The sequence below is a fragment of the Frankliniella occidentalis genome, unplaced genomic scaffold, assembly GCF_000697945.3.
Source record: "Frankliniella occidentalis isolate FOCC.00 unplaced genomic scaffold, Focc_3.1 Scaffold39, whole genome shotgun sequence".
NCBI lineage: Eukaryota > Metazoa > Arthropoda > Insecta > Thysanoptera > Thripidae > Frankliniella > Frankliniella occidentalis.
In genome coordinates this window covers 140,985-154,346 of record NW_026267169.1, presented here as the reverse complement: position 1 = coordinate 154,346, position 13,362 = coordinate 140,985, and the positions used below count along the sequence as shown (strand labels likewise).

Here is a 13,362-nt window from a genome sequence, read left to right as displayed (position 1 = left end):
ATGGAGGGGAGGTCGGCGGGAACAATGCTCAACTCTGAAATGTCGAATTTTATTCTATGTCTTATGCTCAGGGTACTCAGTAACATCGTCATGCATTTGTCTCACATGTTGTTGATTTTCTAACTCATTCCCTAATTCTTATCCTCCCAGCATTTGAATAGGACTCATGATTCACGAAATTAAAACATGTATTTTCTGTGTTTCAGGGATGAAGGTGAATTGAAGATGGCCTCCCCAACCTCATCATTGGACTCAATACCAGCTGCAAATTCCATCGAGTCACTGATTGAGTCAGAGTTCCGTTCTATCTCGCCCCAGTCATTGCCCAACTCTTCACCAATCACTGTGAATGGGTCATCATCTTCAAGCAACAGCAGTGTCAACTTCAATGGACTGAACGGAAACTTCAATACAAAGTGTGGATTATGCCATGATACATTCACAAACCCTAAAGTACTACCGTGCTTCCACACCTTCTGTGAATCCTGCTTGGAACGCAATCAAGATCATCCCGAGAAGTTAACTTGCGCCACCTGCCAGCAAGAGTGCATTCTTTCTTCATACGGAATATCAGGCCTTCTCTCAGACTTCTCTGTCAACAGTGTCCTTGGTGACATAATCAACGAGGACGCAAACCCCAAGTCCTCTAATCCACGCTGCACAGGCTGTCGAGGCTCAGACTTTGAGGCTGTTGCCCGCTGTGTTGACTGCAGTAACTATTTGTGTCCCAACTGCGTGATGGCTCACCAGTTTATGCATTGCTTTGAAGGCCATAGAGTAATGAATTTTAGTGAGCTGCAACTTCAGAATGGAGGGAAAGAAGAAATTAAGTCAGCAGTGGACAAAGTTGTCTTCTGCCCTCGCCACAAAACAGATGCCTTGAAATACTTCTGCCGCTCATGTAATGTTCCTATATGCAAGGAATGCACTATGCTGGATCATCCAAATGGCATCCATGACTATGAACACATTAGTGATGTGGGACCTAAACAGGTAAGCTTTTGCTTCTTAAACCAGTTTGAGACATTTTGTAGTTTTCATGCAACTAATTTATTCTCTTATTTTACAGGTCGAGTTGATGATCCAAGCAGTCCAGGAGGGAAAAGTGAAAGCCACAGACATCCGGAACATGTTAAAGAACTTGGAACATTCCTCAGGGCGCCTTTCTGTCCAATATCACAAAGCTCAGAATGAAATAAATGAGACCTTTCAGTTTTATCGATCCATGTTAGAAGAGAGGAAACAAGAATTGTTGAAAGAGCTGGACAGTGTGTTCTCTGCTCGTCAAGTTGCTTTGAATGTACTAAATCAGAAAGGTCAAGAAACTGTTGATAAAATTTATCAAACCTGTGATTTTGTGGAGAGGCTTACCAAGTATGCCAGCACTGCAGAAGTTCTTATGTTCAAAAAGCTGCTGGACTCAAAGCTTCTGGCACTGGCATCTTTTAATCCTGATACAAGCCTAACAAATGCTGCTTGTGACTTAGAATTTGTTTCCAACTACCAAGCCATCCAGGTAAAAATTATTTTACATTAAACTTTATCTTATCATTAATGTAAATTTCTTTGTATCCTTGTAACTTCAATCTGACATAATCTGACAGAATGCTCTTATGTTGCAGGTTGGCGTACGCAACACCTTTGGGTATGTGAGATCTGCTTCAGAAGTAAATGTTGGCCCAAGCAAGCAACCACCTATTGCCCGACCTACCAATGGAACAGTCCACGTCAATGGAAGCATCTCATCCAATGGATCTTCTAATGGGACTCCTATTGCCATCAGTGGCACTGGTGGCATTCATAACGCTATCAATGGTGTCAATGGAGGTTTGAATGGTGTGATGGATCGGCCTTACAATGGCATGGGCTCTTCACCTAGTCCTACAGCATCTCCTTATGAATCAAACGTCATTTCCAAGAGATTTAGCTCAGCCAACAGTCTGGGTCCATTCTCCTCCACTCTTGGAGATTTAAATTTGAATGGCATCAATCCTTACGAGAAATGGTCAAATGGTGGTGAGCTTTACCAGAATGGAGGAAGTGACCACTATTCTCTTTCATCTGGAAGCCATGGAGATGTCATGGATTTGACTTCAAAACTTCAGCTTTCTACATCCATCTTCCCACCCAAGTCTCAGATCAAGCGTCAAAAGATGATATACCATTGCAAATTTGGCGAATTTGGAGTTATGGAGGGACAGTTTACAGAGCCAAGTGGTGTAGCAGTCAATGCCCAGAACGACATAATAGTGGCAGACACTAATAACCATCGCATCCAAATGTTTGACAAAGAAGGACGATTCAAATTTCAATTTGGAGAGTGTGGGAAACGTGATGGTCAACTCCTGTATCCTAATCGAGTTGCAGTGGTTCGTACATCTGGTGACATAATTGTTACTGAGCGCTCGCCGACTCACCAAATTCAGATCTACAACCAATATGGGCAGTTTGTCCGCAAATTCGGCGCCAACATCCTACAGCACCCTAGAGGTGTCACTGTTGACAACAAAGGACGCATTGTTGTTGTTGAATGTAAAGTCATGAGAGTTATAATCTTTGATCAGTCTGGTAATGTCCTGCAGAAGTTTGGCTGCTCCAAGCATCTTGAATTTCCAAATGGTGTTGTTGTTAATGATAAGCAAGAGATCTTTATCAGTGACAACCGTGCTCATTGTGTGAAGGTGTTCAACTATGAAGGTGTCTTCCTGCGTCAAATTGGTGGTGAGGGTATCACCAATTACCCAATTGGTGTTGGCATAAATGCCGCTGGAGAAATTCTTATTGCTGATAATCACAACAACTTCAACCTTACCATCTTCACCCAAGATGGACAACTTGTGTCAGCATTGGAGTCCAAAGTGAAGCATGCGCAATGCTTCGATGTGGCATTAATGGATGATGGTTCAGTGGTGCTTGCCAGCAAGGATTACCGTCTGTACATATATCGTTACGTGCAGGTGCCCCCAATTGGTCTGTAAAGAGATCATTTGCTCGCACTCTTAACACCACTCAAGACTTTGCTTCTAGCCAATAAGCTTGTTCATCTCAGATGAATTGTTCTAAAGCATTTCATCTCTGTGATATGGTGTAAAGTGCAAGACTGAAGTGACTTAACCTCGCCCGGTGTATGTAAGCTATGAAATTTCCTGGTGAGATTTTGTCAAGTTTACCATGTGTGAAGTCATGAATTACCGAAGCAATGCACATGTGATTGTTAGGGTTTCTACCCAAATTTGTTGATCATGTCCGTTATAAGTGCTTTATAGCAAGATGTTTCTTCACTGTTAAGCACATTATCACTCATTCCAGATGTTGGTTTACCTGGCTACTCAGCTGGTGCTATTTAATGGACAATTGTTTCTTCCTACCTGAGCTGTAGGTAAGATTGTGGCCAGTTTGTACAACGTTATTGATGTTGTTGTTGCTGTATTTATAACATATCTATCTTTATTTGGCGTCTGGATGGACATGCTGATGGAAAGATCTCTCCATTGTTGCATTTTTCTACTTAAGACATTGTGGAGTTCAGTCCACTAGAAAACCATTCCGTAATATTTGTTAGTGCGTTCTATCAGGAGTGGTGTGCCAAGATTTGCTGAATATTACATATTGTTTTGTAGAGCTCTGAAGTAGATCCTCTTACCCTGACATAAATGTTAGATTTAGATTATAGTTAGTTTTGTAATTTAAACTGTTACATGTGTGTTGAGAGTTTCTTTAATTGGCTGGTGGACTACATAGCCCTGCCTGTAATGCTGAGGCACACATTTTAGACATTTCCTTTCATGCATCATTGTTGATTTTTATGTCAAAGTGAACCAGCAGCATTGTTTTGACCAAGAACTTTTTAAAATTTATTGATCAGGGGATTATGGTAGTAGCAATTGCTAGACAAGTTGTTGGAGTTGAAAAAAGTGGTGCCTGACCTTTACAAACATGTTTGGCAGAATTGAAAGCCCTCTTCTTTCTGGAGCTCTATTTTTAGTATATGCTGTTCGTGTTTTCTTGCACTGTAAATTAAGACGTGAGATCCGTTTTGCACAGTTTAAGGGCAATATGTGATTGATTGGAGAGATTACTAAGATTTTTAATGCAAGGAATCCAAAGAGGAACCACTGCTCCATGTTGTTTTTATTTTCTTTTCCTAAGACTGCTATAGATTTATAATGTGCAGTGTTTGGTTTGTTTTTGTTATGCTGCCCTTGGGGAGTATGTGAAGTACCGGCCATGGCCGACGCATGCTAGTCACTCTAATGTGTTAGATCCTACCTTCCATGACGCCTCGGATTTCTACAAAGTATCCAAAGGCTTTTCTATTAAATGCTGTTTTTATTTTTATTTGTTATCTTTTTTAAGTTTGGCTTAGAGAATCTGGTTGGATTATTGATGCACTGCAATATTAGTCCTCATTTGTCAAATATTCTTTTTCCTGTTTTAAGTATGCTGCCAGAGTTTAAGATAAAAGACGCAGTCGGTTACGAAGAAGTTTTTTTTTTTTTTCATTTCCGTTTTGTTTATCACTGATGTTTTGATTGCATGAGTTGTACTTGAAGTATATTAAATATGTAACTTATGCTGTAGTTGAATAGATTGAGATTGTATGGTCCAAGTATTACTTGTGTTTCTGTTTTCAAAGCCAAGAGATTGTTATATCAATAGGACTCTTGTATTACTGTTTTAACACCATCACATTTATTTTTCCTTTTTCTTTTTCTTTTGTATTTTATCTATGTACTGAGGTATAAGTTACCATACCAGAAGTAGCTACCATGTTACAGCAATTTTGCACTGTTTGAACCAGTTGATTGTTATTTCAAGTGTAACTCTGCTGTTCTCATTCCTACCTTTGAGTAATACTGGTACTTTCTCTTGGATTTGAAACTGGTAGATATAATTAGATCTGCTGAGTCATTAATGTGGCCAAAACTTCTCAAGAAAGGTTTCCTTTCTTTGTTTTTTCTTTAAATGTGCTCAATTTAGTGTGTTCTGTTCCGTTAAGTTTTGTTTTTATTGATTTGAACGAGCAATATGTGAAATCTTTAGGCCTGGATAGTTGTCCAAATTTCCTTAAAGGCAATATAGGGATTCATTCCTGAGGCCAACACTCTCATAGTTGATAAGCGCCAAGTAGAGGCAAATTCTGAATTTGAGCTTTCATGCTAATAGCTTTGTAGACTGCAGAGTGTACTGGTCTTGCATTGTTTTAATTTCAAATTTCCCCCTTGCAATAAATGGTTTTGTTTGAACTGATGTTGACTTTTTTAGTTTTGTGAGTAGTTATGTTCAACACTTCCCTTCTTGCATTTTAATTTCAATCTGACCGGCTGTAGATTGTCCCCCATGACAAGAACAGCAGCCAACTTTCATTTGCTAAAAGATCTTTAAGCGGTCTTCTACCGCTCTCTTTGTAGGTATGTAATATTTTCAAGTATTTTTGTACTTTTTTGTATTTGCTCTAACTTTTACATTGTCTACTCACTATTGCTGTGTCTATCTTGGTATTTCACATTGGTATTTTACTTTTTTCCAAACATGAAGGGGCAGAATTTGGTTATTGAGAGAGTGTCTTTGTGTGAATGTGTGTATGTATGTATGTATGTAAAGGAAATTTGTCTATCACCATTTGTCCCAATAAGTAGTTTTGATATTTTCTTGATGTTAGCTTAAGTTTGCCAAACAATGTGTGTGTACAGATAAGGCACATTCTGCCTGTAATGCCTCTTGCCAATGTTCACAATGTCAGAAGTTCAATTATCAGCTTGAGTACAGAGGTTTGCCAAGAATTTGTTGCATGATTCCTTTCAAAGGGAAAGACTGAATCTAAAAGTGGTTAGCTTAAAAGACGTGTATTTAAAAGTTTAATGTTGTTGTCATTCTGAAATTTCTTTGCATTGACCAGTTAAATATGATACTAAAGAGAAAACGAAAGATATATATTTTCCCACAGTTGAGCATCTCACTGCTAACTTTACACTGAGGCTGTTTTGGTCTTTACCTCGGTGCTGCATTTTTGTTATTTTGAGGGTTTTGACGACCTGTTTTGTTTAATTTGAATAAGTATCGAGTGATCTGTGAGGTCCTTGTCAATTAATCTTGGGAACATGTGACATTGTGTATTGTTTGGTGTTGGTCCCTTCGCCTCAAGTTGACACCCCACTTATTACATGGGTGTCCATTGGTTGCTTTTCTTATGAAACATCTGAAGACAATGAATTTAAAATGCTGTTTGCCACTTAACATTTCTTTACCAAGACTCACATATTCTAAACTTTGTTTTTATACCAATAGTAATGTTTGCATCTGTTTTATTGTTGATGTTTCTTCCATTGTTTGAAATAAAAGACTTATTATCAGAAGTATACATGTTTGCTTTCTCTTTCCAATTTGTCTGGTTGCATCAGCTTCCTGCTTTAGGCTGTACATTTAAAGACTTAAAAATAAAAATGATCTTTTTCTAAATAGACTTCATCCCTTGTTCATATGCAAATGGGAGAAAGAAATGTCACATGTTGCATGCTCTCCACTAGTGCAGTGTGGCAAAGTATTTTGTTAGGAGATGTCATCCGCTTTCCAAGAGGTGACAAAGTCAAGCTGTTCTTTAGTACAATGGTCATAGTCTCCTTTTAATCGTTTTTTAAGCACTATTTGGTCAAGCTTCTGATATTTTGACAGTGCTCACTCCTTGATGATAAAAGTAGCGCCTTAGTTTCTTATCTTGGATATCTAAGTGTCAATGGTGATTTTTGAAGACTAGGGCATACCTCTGCTATTAATACACTGACATTGAACAGGGGCTGTATAAGCTCAGTTTTTGTTATTTGTGTTGTGTTATGATAATCAATATGGTGATGTTTCTATTTAAGTAATCTTGTAAAATTAGCAAGTGTTTGTTATTTGTATTCTTAAATCTGCATTTGTTGTGTTCCATATCAAAAGTTAGTTAGTGAGGAAAAAATGATGCCTCAGTAGCACTACTGCCAGTAGAAATACACAGAATACTTTGATTGTTAAACCTATCAAAAAAGGTGTCTCTTTTACATATGGAAGCAAGTGTGTGTACATACATTCAAGTAAAAGAAGTGCACTTCATATATCTGTACTTGAGCAATTTCCAAATTTGCAATGAGCAATGCAAACTTTGTTGTGAAGCTTACAACATATACATAATTCATCTACATCTCCGAACATGACGTAACACCTAAGTTGTCAGGAAAATCCAAGTATAAAAAATAATCGGGAACTGTATTTTATACCATAGCATAAATATGGTGGACAGTTGTCCTTCATATGGCATTAGGTTCCTTACTATTTATGATTAATCAAGGTTACTTGGAAAGATGATAATAAGAAAGTTGCTATGATTGTATTACTTTCATTCATAAGGAACTATGATTTCTTTTCCATTACTAGAAGAGATTTGGAGTAGTGTGAATATTTTTTTATCGTTAAATGTGCTGCTCTGTCCTACCAGTCCTATATGTATGTAACTCCCACTTTTCTCTTGTGAAAATCCCAGGGTTGATGTACAAAAACTGCTTTTTGTGACAGAGCAGCAAGTGTTGTGTTAACTTGTGTGTGATGTAGGTTGATGGCTTTCTCTGTTCTTAGATATTTAGTCTGTTGCTTGGGGCCTTGACCTCTTTCCAGTGTTTGCTTGAAGTGAAAGTTTGCATGTCAATTGTTAAATGCAAGCTCATTTTTTTGTTGGGATGACGGTGATTGTTGATTCATTGATTCAAAGTTGGTTTTGGCCGTACAACTGTAGGGCGTGGCGTGCTCAAGATATGTGACAAATCCTCTGTATTTACATTTTTGAATGTTCCTTGTACCCATCAGGAACAAACTCATGATTTTAAAACTCAAATTTTTAAATGGCTGGTTTGTTGTTTTCCATTGAAATTAAGGTTTGACTGATATTAGGTTGGTAGTAGGTGTGATGGTTATATTAATAATCTCTGTATTTTGAGGTATTATTTCAATTATAAAATTTCTGATGTTGCTTCTTAAAGTTGTTTTAATTGTGGGCTCTGGCTCAAAGTTTATTGGGCAGTTGAGTGGCAAGATATATTGGATCATTGGCATAAACCCACGGTCATTTAATTTTTTTTTAAAGTTCCATTACAACTTACTGGAAGATGTTTACGGATCGTATTTAAGAATGTGTCTCTCTAGTGGTTAAGTAAAGGGAAGTTAATTTCTGAGTAGTTTCAAAGCTGCTGTCAATTTTTTTTTTATTCATTATGTGTACCTATCTAGTAGACTTAAATCAAGACAACGAAGGCTTCATATTTTGTTTTCATTTTAAATTATGCACTAGTCTTTGTTAATGTTATAGACTGCCTACTTGAAATGCTAGGCCTACATAGTCCAGGTGAGCATTGTCTCAGCGTCCTTTGCTAATTACTTCGTCCATTATGGAATACTTCGTACTTTGGTCGCATGGACATGTTATCTAATATTATTGTCATAATTTAAACTGATCACTAGTATATTCTGTTAATATATCCCCACTTCCATATAGTTGTAGGCAGCTTTAGATCTAAATACCTTGTTTAGTTATGTTTATTATGTTCATGGATATCATCACTCATCTATTTTACTGTCCACTGAATTTCCAAATAATTTCTACAAAGGGTTGGCTCAGTATTTTTCTATGTCTCATGTCACCAGTTTGGTTTGAGCTGAAAGTTTTACATTTTACACCCCTCTAGAACAGCTACCTAAAGTTCAAATGTCTGTCACTTGTACAAGAAAAATTCCAAATTTTTAACTTATTTATAGAAAACATTTTATCTATGCTTTTTCAGTGATTAGGGCCTAAAAACTAATTTTCTTGCTGTTAATACTTGTTTAATGTGAGAAGTGGCTTCATCCAGTGATACATTCAATCACTATCAGTGTATACTTAACTGCCACCTCTTTCCACTGATATTTTGCATTTTTAAGGATAGATTCTCATCTGAAAGACACATGTGTTGTGGTTGATATTCTCAAGGTACAGATCGAGTGGTATGGCCTATTTTTATGAAAAGAAAGACTGATGCTTTTAATGAGGAAATGAATGGACAGACAATTTTCATCAAATGGCATGTTTCTATCAAAATTGTGATTACATTTTCAAGAAAATAATACTTTTAAATTCACAGTATTTTCATTTATTTTTGTTTTGATTTACTGAATAGTGAGTTAAAAAAAAAGTCCTGGGTTAAGTACTGAAAGACCATTGCTATGATGCTAATATGGTTTACTCTTTTCCCCTTTTCCCCTAAATGTGATATGCTTATTGACCATTTGTGATTGCAACAAGCACAAATTTTGTTTTTGAACTGTCATAACATCTTTCTGCTGTACGACCTTACTTGCCCACTAAGCAAAATTTTCTTTACAAGAATTCAATTTTACAAATTTTCTTAATGTGTCAGGGGTTATGAAAAATGAGAAAAGTAATTATGCTATTTCAAGCATGCGCAAGTCGCATCAATTGCTTTGCTGGTCGATGACAGTGAAGTCTCTAGGGACCAGGGACCATGATTTTGGCTTGATAACTTCATGGTAGAATTAAAGTTGGCATAATTGGAAATGTTAAAATTTGTCTAGTCCCCTCCACCGCCGTCTGTATTTCCCTCCACAATTCATTTAATGAACTATCACTTAATGTTCCCATACTTGAATTTCTGGTCTCTTAGTTTCTCACTGCTAACATGGCAGTGGACAATAAAGGAAAGGATGTATGTTATTCTTCTGTGAAGGAAATTTTCAAGTTGTTATGTGTTGTAGATGGAAAAATGTTATTACTAAAAATAAGAAATCTAGAGCCGTTAAGCTGTTGGTTATTTCACATCAGGTTATGAAAATTAATGGAAAGAGCTTATATTTTTACACCAGGTTGTCGTTAAAATTTTATCCTTTTTGATGGATTTACTCTCTCGATTATCCTAGCAAAAAAATCTCATCTTGTTATTCACTGTGCCACGTTCTTTGTTCTCAAATGGTTTAGAAATTAAAAAGTGTTTTTTGTGGATTTGTGTATAGTGAAAATCTGCTTGTTCTAAAGATTTGCCAAGTTAATAATTTTAATGTTATATCAGCATTCATTTTTTTTTTTCAATTTTTTTTTTTCAAATTTTTATTTTGGGGGAATTGCTGTTAGCCTTATTAGTTTTCGTGGTCTTGCTGAATGACTTGTTTCTCTTTGAAGTACCAGACACATAACAGTAGAAGATTTTTTCAGAAATGTATTCTCTCTCCTTAATAATAAATGTAAGCTTCAAGATTCATGTGGAAAATATGAAGGTGGCCAGTAAAGCTGTACTTGCTCGATAATGTATACTCTACCCCTCATTAGCTCCATGCTCAACGTTGTCAGTTCAGAAAATGTGATTGATTCAGTCATGTCCAACGTATCACATTCCACTAATGCAACTGTTATTTTTATTACTTATTTATGAAAATGGAAACAATTTTGTTGTGAACTATGGGAACCTTGCGTTCATTTTATAATAAGGAATATATGGTTATGGTTACAATTAAATGCGCGTGTGTTTAGTTTTGTAATGTGACCAAATGGTTGTCATCATGCCCAATATCGATTGCTATTTAAGTTAGGTGTTTCAGTTTGTTTGGTCAGAAGTTTCTATTTTTCCATAGATCAAACTCTTTGTTAACTAATGTGTGCCTAGTCAATAAAATTCAGGTATAAAATTAATTCCATTTCCATTTTAATTCTGTTGTACCTTTACGAAATGTTTCTCTTCTCATGTGAAGAAACCATGCTTTGCTGTTGTGTTCCGAAGCTATGCTAACTAAGATTTTTCTTCCGTTGTTGTAACGTGAGTTTTGTTATGTTTATAAGTTATCCAAAAATGATTCAGGAAAGAATGAAAAAATTAAAGTTGTCAGCCTTAAAATTTCTCTGAATCTTGTTTTGGACTATGTTTATGCAGAGACTGAGCTGTGGTCTGGAATCAGAAAAAGGGCTGCTATTGAATCTATTTTAGATACCGTTAATATCTTGAGCACAAAAAGCATAGACCAAGTATATCATAAATACAAAGGCAAAATCTGTACCCAAATTTTGGTACTTAGATATGAAAGCTCTTTCTATACCTCTTGCTGTTCAGGTAGAAGAAATCATGATGTGCTGAGTGAGTACTGAGTAAATCAATTGCCAGAAAGAAAAACAGTTCCTGGCAAAATCTTAAGCTGTCTCAATAAACAGACTTCCACCTCTACAGAATACTCAGCACAGTACTTCTACCACAAAATGAGTTGAAGGTGGTGGATAAAGAACAAGTAAAAATTACTGTGGTAAATTGTTTAAAAACACAACCATTTTGTTTTTTTATTTCTAAGTTGTGAGTCATCAATCTTTTTATTTTCATATAATTTCTTTTTCCTTGCTTCAAAGATAAGGATGTAAGAACATAGTGAAAATTCATTATGTGTACTACTTACTTATGTTCCTTATTATGTTCAGCCTGTTTGTAATTGTATTTTGGCTTTGTCATTTCTTTCTGTGTTTCCATTTTTGAAGCATTTGTTTTAATTTATATTGAAGATTTGTTTTCTTTTTATTATTTTGTAACTTCATAGTTTTTATGAATCAGTGTCTTTCATATCAGTTTGTTATGAGTGTGTATCATGATTGTGTACAATAAATTACTTGTTTGCTTGAAAGTTGTTCCGTATTGTTCATTGATGTGGACCTGGTTGTTCTCCTTTTTCTTATTGACACAGTCATTTCTGACTACGAAGCACTTCAAGGATACAAAGTAGTCACATTCAAGTGTGGACAAAATAATCAGCCAAACTGGCCCAACTGCAGGAACCGAAAAATAGTTGCCTCAGTTGGTTCCAATGCTCAGAGCGAGCACTGTACCAATGAATGAGCCATTGAGGCCAAAAATGCTCTGCGCCTCATCCTCTTTCCCCGCAGGGAATAGCACCTGACGTTGACAGCCAAAATTAAACAAGGGAGAAGGAAACACAAAATAGTTTTGGGGTAAAATGGTACGTTCTTAACATAGTCCCTGTTCACATGGTGCCGTGGTGCCGTTTAGTAAGGACAAGTAGTTTGCTTTACGGACGTTAGTGCAGCCCCCGACGTGCGCGTCTCAGCTCTTGCTGACCACCTACCATCTACTCAGCAAGTCGTAAAAAAAAATAAAAAATCTTTGAACTGAACCGTCTAAGGGTGGCCCACAGACCCCTTCCTTTATTTTGCTTTTACTGTATCAAAATTATCATCTTATTTGACTGTTACCAAATAAATAATTAATTAAAGAAGTGCAGTGATAACATTTTTGGAGAAAAGGAGACATCCTTGTTCGTGATCTTAAAATCATGGCCACAGCCGCTCCGTGGCTGAGACCAGCGCTTTATGAACCTGGTCGCCTGCAGTTACGAACCTCATGAAGTTCAGCCCTTGCCAGCTCCCATAGCGCCTAGTAGGTAGGCAACATCTTGGCTGCAATGCATGTGTGTACTGCGGGTTGGCCTACCCCAAGTCTCGCAGGCGCCGAGCTCCCGTAATTTGCCGAATGAAGCTGTGAAAAACGGACATACTTTCTGGACGATTCCTAAGTCGGTAGCGTCGAGGCCAAGCATGAACCTGCTCGCTGATTGTAATCCCGCACGAGGGATAGGGATATTTCTCGCGCTCGGATGGCCATGACTTTTCTGCCGTGCATGGGTCGGTACTGTACGGTCCTTTATTTTGCTTATACTGTACCTACCGCATGCACGGTGCGGGTGGGTTGCATACTCGCACGGGCCCTTAAGACGGTAGGCAAGGCCACCCACACGCGTGCATGCGTTGCGGTACAGTATAAGCAAAATAAAGGAAGGGGTCTGTGGACCACCCTGTATAGACGAATTCATTACTACCGCCAATTCTATAATATCAATCAGAAGTAAACAGCGCTAAGAACTAGAGCGAAAACGAAAGATATCAATGCCTCTCCGAAGCTCTCACCTTGTCCAAGGGCTCGGTGGGACAGGGGGCCGCGAGGCGCGATTCAGGAAAGCATTGCCTATCCTCCAGGCGTTTTCAGGGACAATCATCGACCCACGCCTAGATTGACACGGCGTCACTTCTTAGCTTTAGAAAGGATTTATGAGCCTGGGGTTAAAAGGAGCCTAAACCCAAAGTCCCCGTCACGACAGACGCCTTAGAGAGAAGCCGTGGCCTACCTCGCAGGCGTCCAAGCGACAACTCCTGTCGCGGCGACAAGTGTTAGTATAGAGTATAGACACGCCCCTGTTCATGGACACGGACACAAAAATGTGGTCAAAAATGGAGCAACATACGATGTACGACGCCACCATCCACACGCCCCTTTTGTAGCTAAACAGTTGTACTAC

General features: G+C 37.7%; 1 protein-coding gene across 7 annotated transcripts in view; it reads left to right on the top strand.

The window, feature by feature from the left end:
- LOC113215748 (brain tumor protein) overlaps positions 1–6,359 on the top strand; it is a 50,493-nt gene extending 44,134 nt beyond the window's left edge. For 6 of the 7 annotated variants that reach the window (XM_026435421.2, XM_052266427.1, XM_026435422.2 and 3 more), the window contains exons 2-4: positions 207–993; positions 1,070–1,516; positions 1,605–6,359. In XM_026435421.2, coding sequence (XP_026291206.1) covers positions 226–993; positions 1,070–1,516; positions 1,605–2,978 — 2,589 coding nt within the window. In that variant the 5' untranslated portion in view covers positions 207–225 and the 3' untranslated portion in view covers positions 2,979–6,359. The remainder of the gene's footprint in view (positions 1–206; positions 994–1,069; positions 1,517–1,604) is intronic. The other variant, XM_052266426.1, reaches the window with a different exon arrangement.
- Positions 6,360–13,362: the final 7,003 nt, after the last annotated feature.